The sequence below is a fragment of the Protopterus annectens genome, chromosome 8.part1 (genome assembly GCF_019279795.1).
Source record: "Protopterus annectens isolate FY-2018-M chromosome 8.part1, PAN1.0, whole genome shotgun sequence".
Taxonomy (NCBI): Eukaryota; Metazoa; Chordata; order Ceratodontiformes; family Protopteridae; genus Protopterus; species Protopterus annectens.
In genome coordinates this window covers 315,647,381-315,659,349 of record NC_056742.1, presented here as the reverse complement: position 1 = coordinate 315,659,349, position 11,969 = coordinate 315,647,381, and the positions used below count along the sequence as shown (strand labels likewise).

The 11,969-nt window shown below is 39.7% G+C and overlaps 1 protein-coding gene across 1 annotated transcript in view; it reads right to left on the bottom strand.

The window, feature by feature from the left end:
* The window catches only part of DHX38 (DEAH-box helicase 38), a gene marked incomplete in the record, with an annotated part of 1,902,786 nt that overhangs the window by 1,782,567 nt on the left and 108,250 nt on the right, over positions 1–11,969 (bottom strand). The window contains 1 exon segment of the mRNA XM_044081902.1: positions 8,174–8,302. Coding sequence (XP_043937837.1) covers positions 8,174–8,302 — 129 coding nt within the window.

The window sequence follows — 11,969 nt, the reverse complement described above, 5'->3', positions numbered from 1 at the left end:
TGAAAAAAACAAAAAAATAACTACTCAAAAATAATTTGTAGTGTAGAGTGAACTAATCACAACATTGCTTGAACAACAAATAACTAAGAAGCAGCTCCAAATTGAACAAATGAGCTATAGTTGTAGTCCGTATAATATGTAATGAGGGCAAGTATAGTTTTTTTTAAAAAATAAAAATTAAACACAGTGCAATGGAAAAAACACAAACAAAAAAATCACATGCATATTTCATTCATGAAAGCCATCGCAGTGCACATTTAACATTAATGCTCTCATTCAGACCAAGTCCATTTTCAGCGTCAAGTAATAGTTGCCAGCGGAGTTCCTTGAGCTCTAGAAATGTATCACAATCACCGAAAAATTGCTGTATGTGTTCCAAAATAATAAACTTAAAACCTGTAAAGTTAACACAAGCAATGCTATGCTTCCCTAGCGCATTACTACTGTCTTGCTGTCTGATAGCACTTAAATGTTCTTTAATCCGGTCAGAAAGCCGTCTGATCGTTTTGCCAACATAAAAAGAGCTGCAGGTATTACAGATACCTGCGTATACCACAAATTTCGTGTGGCAATCAAAATGATGTTTAAACACAATTTTTATGCCACAATGTTGGAATGTATAACAAGTTCCTGTTAAAATGTGTGGACAAACTACGCATCCATTACAGTATTCTAGATTTATTCTGTACATTTTTGTACCATTTCATGGGGTGGCAAAAGCCACATCACTATGGCTAGGCTTACAAATGCCCCAGGGCAGATAGCCTGGTACTATACTATGAAACTTTGAAACTATATATACACACATATACACACACACACAAATATATATATATATATATATATATATATATATATATATATATATATATATACACACACACACACACACACACACACATATATATCCCGGGTCCGTCGTGGCTCCCCCTTTGTGGAGTGGGATAACCATCGCAGTGCGCCATTCAGTGGGCACAAAGCCTGAGGTGAGGCTATGAATGAACATGGTATTTAGGTAGGGTGCCAGTTCCTTCTGTAGTTCATGTAAAACGCAGCCTGGGATATTATCAGGTCCCATGGATGCTGTGTTCTTGGCTTTGGAGAGTGTGTTTTTTACCTGTGCAGCCATGATTACAGGAATTTTGCATTCTTCCGGTTTAGAAATGGGCCCTCTAGGGGGTGAGAGGGGGGTAAAGTTAGCACTGAACCTATCTGCCAGGATGTTGGCAGTATCAGTTGGTTCTGTATATTTAGTGCCATTGTGCTGTAACTCAGAGCAGATCTGAGTGTTGCCACTGAGATTCTTGACATAGCTATAGAATGCTTTGTGGTTGTCTTTAGAGTAAGTGGCAATTATTTTTTCGTAATTAGTTTTGGTGGATATTATGAGGGATCTCAGCTTCTTACTGAGGTTGACTAGGGAGTTCCTCCAGTCATGGGATTTTACTCTTTTTTGCAACAGTTTCTTTCTTCTGTTGTAGAGTTTGTTTATGGCAGGGGACCACCAGATTGGCTGCCTTCTTTTTTGAGGATAGCATCTTGGTTCTATTAGGGATAGCATGATCCATGCACTCGTTTAAGTTCTTATAAAGTGCATTTGTGTAGGATTCAGCAGTCATACCTCCGTTGTCCATCTGCATGGGTGTCATGAAGTTTGCCACTTCTGTCTTAAGAAGTGTGAAGCTGGCTTTGGAGAAGTTTTTTATGGTGGTTTCCCTAATTGGGGGTAAGGGCGGGATGTGGATGTCTAGGATGATTAGCTTGTGGTCGGATCTGACCAACGAGGAACTGACCTCTGGTGTGGAACACCGGTTGCCCATGTTGGCAATGACCAGGTGTAGGATATTGCTGCCCCTGGTGGGGGTGTGAATAAATTGATCCAAAGCGTTGAATTTATGAATTCCAGAAAACGTTGAGCAAAAGAGTTGGTACACAAGTAGTTTTCCCAATTAATGGTGGGGTAGTTGAAATCGTCCATTATCAGAGTGTTGGGTTGTACCCTAATACTTTCCAGTGCATCAAGAAATGAGGTGTGTGAATCCTGGGGCATGGTGGGGGGTCTGTAGCAAGCTATAATTTGGATTGCAGTCTTGCCCAGAGTTAGTTGCACTTGGATAATCTCAGATGCATTATGCTGTGCAACTAGCCTGGAGGCATAGATATCCTTAATGAATATGGACAAACCTCCACCTTTAGTGCTTTGTTCCGGGTTAGGTGGCCGTGGTTTTGGTATGAATTATATCCTGGTAATGCAGGGTTGCTCTCTGGAGCTTTGAACCAGGTCTCTGTCACTGCACAGATGTCAATTTTCTCCATTTTAAGGAGTGCCTCGAGCGAGTGCATTTTGAGGTTTAGACTTCTAGCATTGAGTAGCATTACCCTCAGATTTTGCTTGCTTCTACCTGTTACGTTGTTGAATTTGTCATTTGAACCTTGCCTAAAAAAGGCACTATAGGGGCGGCAAGAGCCTTTGCCAGTATCCAGAATCCCAAGGGCGACAGGTGCAGGCCATCTCTGGCAAAGCATCGTGGTCTGTTGATCATGTCATCCTAGGCAGACAAACACTGGATCCTTTTAGAATGACACCAGAAGCTTAGCCAATTGTTGAAGTCAATCATTTTGTCCTTGTACTGTGGTATCATTCTGGGTGATGGCAGGATGGTACTCAGGGCTAGGGTCATACCTGCCTACAAGATCGGAGAACTTCTCCATGTCTCTTGTCATGTAGTCCAGGGAGGTACGTGTCAGGTCATGCACACCAACATGGACAATGACAGTGTCATATTTGTGCTTGTTGTGGAGTGACCCGAGTGCGTGCGTGTGTTATGTGGCGGATCCTGGCACCTGACAGGCAGCTGACAGCAACTTTCTCCTTGTTTAGCCTGGTGAGTGGATCATCGGTGTGTGACTATAGAGTCACCTATGACTAGAGTGTTGGGTACGTTGTTATGCCTTATGGGCTGTGGTTGAGTGGCACACTGAGTTTGTGGGCTATGTGTCATTTGGGTTGTGTTGGGGGGTGGAGTTTGTTTGTGTTTCTGCTTTGGAGGTCCCTGATGCTTGGGCAGGTTTTTATTGAGAGCCTCCGTGAATGAAGGTGTGTATTTTGTGTTTCTGTGTGTGTGTTTTGGTGGTGTAGGTTTTGAGGGACTATGTGATGAGTGTGGTGTGGTGCAAGTGTTTACCTTCTCCTCTTGACTGTCTAGTCCAGTCTTGGGTGAAGAGAGCTTTGCTTCCAATTTGGCTATATAAGTGCATCTCTCACAGGTTGTAGTGTTGGATGGTAGGAGAAGATTGTCTGTGTACATGAGGCAATTGCTGCATTGCCCCAAGATGCCCAGATTCATCAGGTAGACAGGAGAAATCACCGGGAGCTGACACTTAGACATGCCTGGATAGGTGCTTATTTATAAAGTACTAAAAACTGCATTCCTCTAGACAAATGAGGAAAGTTGCGTGCTGCAGTAATTTGCAGCTTATTTAGTGCTTACGAGTTCTGAACAAGTGCTGAGTTCAAAGAAGCAGGTTTGAGTGCTGAAACTAGAAAACTGACTAGTTCTAAGAAACAAAATTAAGCTAGAAGGCTTCCCTCCAACACAGAAAGGCTTGGGGGCTAAGAAGCCTACAAACAGTCTAGACCACTTACAGGAAAGGCAGGAAACAAACTTAATTTTTTTCCCTTTCCTTTCCAGATGCTCTCTTTGTACACAGTAGGAGTGCCTAAAATCAGAATATGATCACACTGCACTCAGTTGAGTGAGCAAATGAGATGGGCCTAGTAGGAGTATCCAAACACAAATTTAGAAGAGGGGCGGGCAATTTCAAAGCCACCAAGATTAATCCCAAAAGAAAACCAGGGAGGGTGGGTGGTGAACTAACTGAAAAAACAGAATCAAAACTTCCAGTTCAGTTAATATTCAATGCAACATAAATAAATCAATTAAAATGCTGTATTATTTGTAAAAAAGTGCAGATAAAAGGTACTTAAATTCTCTTATACGTCCAGTTGAATACAGCTAGATCTTAGCCGGCCAAAGCTCAGGTTTTAAGCAGAAAACTGCCGCTTCATTAGCCTGACGAGCCTGGTCTGCAAGGCCATGGAACATATCATCATGGAACTCATAAACAAATACATTGGTAATCTCCAAACTCTGGACACTACCCAGTTCGGGTTTGTAAAAGGCAGATCATGTCTCCTAAACCTGACTGCCTTCTTAGAAGCAGTTACCAAAGCCATAGATGAGGGTAAGGTGGTTCACACAGCTTATCTAGATCTCGCCAAGGCTTTCGACACCATCCCCCATTCTGGAATTATAGATAAGTTCACTAAACTAAGTATAAATCCCTGTGTCACAAGATGGGTTGCCAACTGGCTCACGGACAGAACCCACACTGTGAAAGTAGCAGACTCTAAAATCCAACTTCAGACCAGTGACAAGTGGAGTACCACAGGGTTCAGTCCTGGGTCCTCTCCTGTTTGGTATCTACTTCTCTGAAGTACAGGCCAACACAGAAGGTCTTTGGCTAACAAGGTTTGCAGATGACTGCAAACTAGGAGCCATAATCAAAACTCCTAACGATGTGGACATTCTACAAAAGGACCTCAGTGAGACAGATGCCTGGTGTCAAAGCCATGGCCTCAAGCTCAATTCCAAAAAGTGTATTGTCATCCCCTTTGGTAAAAACTTTGTACCCATGAACTACCACATACATGGTAGTCTACTTAATGCCGAAAGTGTGATAACAGACCTTGGGACACAGGTGGACAGTAATCTCTCCTTTGATAATCACATCGCCACAGTGGTCAGGAAATCCTTCTACGTGGCTCACCTCATTACAAAAGGTTTCTCATCCAGAAAAAAAGAGGTTGTTGTTCCCCTCTACTCATCACTCATTAGACCCATTATAGAGTGCAACGCCCCTTTTGGTATGTACCTCACAAGACATCTACAATAACTGGAAAGGCCACAGAAATACCTCACAAAGAGGATTACTGGCCTCAAACAGATGCCCTACGCAGACGGTCTCAAAAAACTCCAGCTTTACTCCATCGCATATCACCTACTCAGAGGCGATCTCTGCTTAACATACAAAGCTATGTCAAACCCGAAGCTGTTAGACATGCTCCACTTAAAGAAATCCCAATCCCTCCGAGCTACATGCTCTAGAGACCTAAACTTTGTCACCACAATAAACAGAACATGCTGGAAGGATAGATTCCTGTCCCAGATACTTCCCATACCCTGGAACAGACTACCTATGTCAAACAGAGCTCCTCATTAGCACTCTTCAAGAAAAATCTTGATGATTGGATGGGAAATAGGAAATTCACCCCAGGGATCACTTCTGTGGCTCTGCTCGACAGGGGCACAGGAAAACAATTTTCTTGGGTGGCAAAAGCCAGGGTAATTTTTTGGCTAGGCTTACATAGGCCCTAGGGCTAACAGCCTAGTACCTACCTATGAACCTATATACACACACACACACACACACACACACACACACACATATATATATATATATATATATATATATATATATATATATATATATATATATGTAAATATATGTATATATATATATATATATATATATATATATAATGAATATATATATATATATATATATATATATATATATATATATATATATATATATATATATATATATATATGTAAATTTATGTATATATATATATATATATATATATAATGAATATATATATATTTACATAACAATGGATCAGAAGACTGGAAAAAGCTCTAATCAGCACCACAGAGCAATTAGAATCTCGTGTTTCCTGCAGGGGAGGCTAACCCCAAACCCTTGATTTAATTCAATTATTTCCTTTACAGTTATTTTAATGTAGTCCTGGGCTGTTAGTGTGTGCTTAAAGAATGCAGGGGAAAAATTAATCAAAATATTGGGAAAATGCTCTGCAATTCATCTCACAGCATTTATGGCATGGGGAGGCCAGGATGGATGAAAACGTAGAGAGGGTACTAGACAAACCAACTCTATTTTACCAGAGATAAGCTCAGAAAATGTCAACAATGAAATAAAATATCTACAATATAAAATATCTACAAAACAGATCTGCAAGTTGTGTCTTTCGGCTTTTCCCAGATTGCTCTTCGAAAAACAATACTTTCAGCAAATTTAGAATGTAAAAAACAAAATGGTGAGTCCATTTAATAAAGGTACCGGTAGCAAGACTCAGATGTGTAGACTTTTAAATGCAAAGTGAGGTGGTAGCAAAAATAAGGACTGTGTGTACAAATACAATATTCTGGCCATTTTCTTTTTTTATGGCAATAATGAGGTACCAGACTTGTACATCTTTAGAGGGCAGCAAAGAAGAAATTGTGCAATGATCATTACTTCTACGGATTAAAAAAAAAAAACTTTTAACATGCTATCATCGACATGACAAAACTCAGGGGGCTTGCATTAACAAAAAGAAATTGTGCTATCTTAGCAATTCATTCTCCATGATACAACAACCAAAACTAGCTCAATGTGAGAAACATACACCCTAATTATGTATGCTAAGAAATAAATGCCAAACCTAGTGTCTGTTGAATATAATTATTTAACTGCCTAACAGTACACCTACTGTCTCTAAGACATAATACCAGATATACTCAACGTATATTCAGGAAAGTAGATATAAAGAAATCCTTTGGGGGAAAAAAAACATTGCAAATCAAACAAACACAAATTTGAATATTTCATGTTAAGGGAAGAAATCTGTTTCCTACCATGATGTTAAAGACAGTACTACAAACAACATATCATCATACAGAAGCCATCATGTATTCTATTCAGCAATCTTACATGGTAGCAGCAAATGGAACACTGAAACATAACAATGTGCATCAGAGAGCATATGTGGCAATAGATTTACTATCAAAACACTGAAGGTTGGTTCGGCGAACACGGAAGGATGAACAGCAGTTGGCTGATTTCCATGATGCCGAACGTTAGGAGAGCGAGAGTAAATATCAGCAAATGCAACTCTGCATTCACTGATATTTACTCAATGTTATGCACAGAGTCACGGTACAGTGCGGATTGGGAAATGTATCCCTTTCCTCACTGTAGTGCAATCTCGGAGGTGGAATATTTAGTTATCAGGGGGGGCTTGCCCCCCTGCTAATACGTGAATGCCAGTGTAGGTGTTTAACTTATGTTTGCACCTACACTGACATCATGTTCAACATTCAACATAAATGTCGAATCTGATGAATTCGTTCAACAGATTTGACAGTTTAACCTAATTAGTATGCAGGAAATAGCAGCTCCTGTTCGATGTGCTGAACGTTTTTTTTTTTTTTTTAACTTAGATGTTTTCATAGTAAACAGTGGCAGTACACTGAGGTGTATCACTGTAGGTGACTTTCACACTGCTTCCTGGTGTACTGATTATAAATGCAATTCTCTTAAGGCAGTATCAACATTTTTTTTAGTCTGAAGGCAATATCAACATTTTTTTTACATCTTGCAGACCTGTTCAATTAAGTGATCAAGGTGTGTTTATTTACTATGAAGATGCCCTGAATGACTGACTGACTCTGCTGTGGTCTGCTGCACTTGCTTTTTTTTCTGTCTGGTTAATGCTACTGCCTTAATTTACTCACTCACTTGAGTCCTAATGTTCATTTAATTCTCCACCTCTCTGATCCTGACCTATAAGGTTGCTGAATAGGATGCCTGATAATGTCTGTATGACAATATATGACCTGCAGCAGAACGCTGCAATCACAAGTTAGAGAGCCAAAAAAATCACTGCAGAAAGACAAAATGAACTTAAAACCCTCAACACATTCCCTGATGTTTCTTAAACTTCTTTACAACATTACTAATAAATATAGACCCAAATGAAGGTAGAAGTAATGCTGACTATCAACAAGCACAGTTCTACAATTCAGACATGACCTTCTCCACAGGAAAAAAATGCTAATGGTATAAATCAACACAGCATCAGCAATTGATGATTACTAGCCAAAGCATTCTATTGAAAGATGTGAATCAGTATGGTTTAGCAAATGCGGTTTTCCAGTGAAACCAAAATTCTTCAAAAAAAATTAACAATGAAAGAACAAGGTGCTGTAAAATTCTACTGTTAGACTTGTGCGCCAGTGCAAATAAGACAGAAGTAGACTCTGCTCACCCCTAGGCCTGTTTCGAGGACTATCAGGTTCTTCTCTTCTGCTACTCCTTTCTGATTTGCTATCTCTTGAAGATCGGTCCCTTTCACTTCTCTGTGACCTGCTGCTATGCCTGCTTTTGTCCCTTTGATCTAAAGAAAAACAAATGCATGAACATGTTAAAACCCCCCAACAAATAACTATTATTTACACAGAAATGTTAACACAGCACAATCCATCCATCCATCCATCAACCCTTTTCACATTTTTGCACAATTAGTATAATATTTTTAAGTTGGAAAACTGACAATGGGATTAATATAAATAAAAATCAAATCACTTGTAGGATGAGAAACTGGAGTAACAAATATGTATTCCAAAGAAAGCAATAAAGATCTTTTTGCTACTTGCTGCTAACTGATACAAGCTGCAGCAATGCAACTCGGATACAAAATTCTGACCACATTTCTATTTTTAAAGACAAGAGGGCAAAAGAAACAGTTTAGAACAAAGACGTTATTAAAGCCATACCAAAAAAAAAAAAAAAAGTTATGTACTTCCCATAACATTCCATCTGTGCTGTCGATTTTCATTCCTCCTCAACCGATGTTAGGATCCAAGGTGTTGGATCTGACTCGACCACTGTAAAAGCACGTGGCAATCCTGAACTCTCAAGCTTCTCTTTTACTCACAATGCATCCTCCCCATTACCTCTGACCTTATTTGGAAGCAATAAAGAAAGACGTACTCTTACAACTTATACATATGTGCACATAATATGGATTAAGAGAAAGAGTCTCAGAAAGGAAGAGGCAATGTCACATCTGGAGCTGGTAAAGATGTAAGCCTACAACCAAAATGTTATATCCCCTCACTCTTCTAGAATAAACCTAAAAAGGGTTGGGGGTTGGCGGGAGGGTAGTCGAGGAGGAATGAAAATCAACAACACAGATGGAACGTTATGTTAAGTACATAAAACTATTTTATCTGATGCTGTCAATTTTTATTCTGTCCTCGACTGATGGCACAGAGTCCCCAGCTACTTAGAACCCTGGGTGGATTCAAGGAAGGATATTTCTAAGCACCATAGAGCCAAAAGATGCCCTACCTGTGGACACAAAATCCAGCTTGCAATGAGAGATAAAGGTGTGAGGGGAAGCCCAAGTTGCTGCTGAATAAATATCATCCATGGAAGTTCTTGAGTGGAAACCTGAAGAGGTAGCTACAGCTCTGGTACAATGAGCCCATACTTTGTAAGGCAAAGTCATTCCTGACTTGTTATAAATAAAAGGAGATACAGTCAGTAAGCCATTTAGCTAAGGTGACTTTAGATGCAGGTGCACCCAACTTCAAGTCACCAAAGGATATAAACAGTTGATCAGTTTTTCTGATACCTTTTATCCTATGAAGATAAAAATGTAATTGCCTATGCACATCTAGCAAATTTAACAAGTGTTTTCCTTTGTTGGAATAATTCAGAAAGAAGACTGATAGATTAATACATTGACTGATATTAACATGTGATACTACATTGGGAAAAAGGATGCTTTGGTTCGTAAGCAGAATTTATCCTTATGGAAAATGAGATACGGAGGTTTCGCTGACAATGCATGAATTTCCAAAATCCATTTGGCAGAGACGATGGCTGTGACACCCCACCTCTGGGTAAGTAATCAAGAAGCCTCAATGCTCACTACTGGCACTAGTGGAGGACAACAGGTACACACACAGTATCTCCAGATGCAACTCTCTGCATCAAGCACAATCAATCAAAACTTCCCTTAAGAACATACAGGGAACACAGTCAGTCTGGGGGCTGGATCCTCTCTCCTTCTCCAGATCCCCAATGGCACAACTATAGCTCTAAGTCCTTAGCCAGGGTTCCAAGCCAAGTCCTCCCACACTATGTCCAACCAGTGCTTCAAGTCCCTGCCCAAGAAGCTCACACACACACAACTTTGAGCTTTGATTTGCACATGCACGTGCACACACACACACACACACACACACACACACACACACACACACACACACACACACACACACACACACAAACATACATAAGCATGCACACGTGCACATGCACGCACACACACACACACACACACACACACACACACACACACACACACACACACACACACACACACACACACGGGAAAGGCTGGCACAGTTTTACTAGCTAAGCCCTCGCTTTTGCCCCGACTATAAGGTAGTTATTCAAAAAATAGGTTCAGCACCAAAAGAGTGAAATTCACAGTTTATTCAAGGAAATCAAACTGGTTTCGGCAGTTCAACCTTTATCAGTGATTCACTGATAAAGGTTGAACTGTCGAAACCGGTTTGATTTGCCTTGAATAAACCGTGTATTTCACTCTTTTGGTGCTGAACCAATTTTTTGAAATTGCAGTTTGGTCTTTTGGTTCTTTGCACCTGCCTTACTTGCGAAGCTTTCAGAAGCTATAAGGTAGCTATCACTGCCACCAAAACCCCTTGTCAGCTACTTTAAGGCCCTTAACAATGGGTGTCCAATTTTACTGTGTAATAATAGTACTAATACAACTGGTAGTTTGACCAAGAGCAATGCTATCAGGAGTGGCCCACACAGTGTCACCAAATAAATATGCAAAAACTCTAAAAACTTAAGTATCTCTACAAAGATCAGCCACAATGAAAGGTTTAAATATATTTAATAATAAATAATAAAAACAAGACAATACTCAATATATATTCACAGTGACATCAGAGTTCAAAATCACAGGAAATATTTAAATAACACCTGTAGGACAGACTCAGACAAATACAAAGAAAAATATCTAAACTAAGCTTCAATATATTCTTAACTGAATCTAAGAATTCTACTATTCCTCTAATCACTTATTTCATCTTGCCTTGCCAAAGTAAGTTAACAGTCTCTCTAGTCAGGCCTCAAACAGAATACTCGTCTCACTAAGACTTCTCAAAATAATATCTAAAATATTACTTCTGGGATAGTTTGCAGAATGACATCACTTCTGGTCATCTGACTTCTAGTTCCCATGCAAACTCCCCATTGCTGGCAGGACTTAGCATCTACCTGTAAAAATACACACGCAAGGGCTTTTGCTCAGATCTATGGCAGGTGCTGGAAGTAATAAAACAATTTCATACCTTCCCGCTTCCAGAGTAGTAATTAGTTCACCCCAAAGACAATGCAGAAAGCTTCCTAGTACAGACTTTGTGCCTCTGGCTGCACTGAAACCTATGAGATAACATCTTCATGGCCTAGCCCATGAAGTGATTTAATTTCACATATATTTTAAAGCTTGCTGGACTGAAGTTAACTTCCTGTCTTCTAGTTTCCTCTGTTAAAACATATATATTTAAACAGTTACAATAGTGCATGTACATTTCTATTCTCTCCAGTAGGGCACACTGTTGATAAATTTTAAATACAAGCACTTTGCAAATACATTTCTAACACAAACATTTGTACAAACCAGTTTGATATACACGACATACAGTTCTAATACATTTGTAACACATGCATCTTGCATAAATCAGTTTCACGTTCACAAATGACATAGAATTATTTACATAATTGACTCTGATCTTCAACCTTGCAGCTCTCTGTGAAGGAATTTCAGAATTAGGGGAACTGGGGCATATGCGTAAAATAATCTGGGGGAGCCAATCATGGAGAAAAGCATCTCTCAGGGACTCCCCCTGTGGGGAAATCAAGCAAAACAGGTGCTGCACTTGTTGTATAGGGGAGATGCAAAAAGAGATTATAGCAAAGATGACCCCATTTGTGGAATATTTGTTCTGCTACTTTCTGGT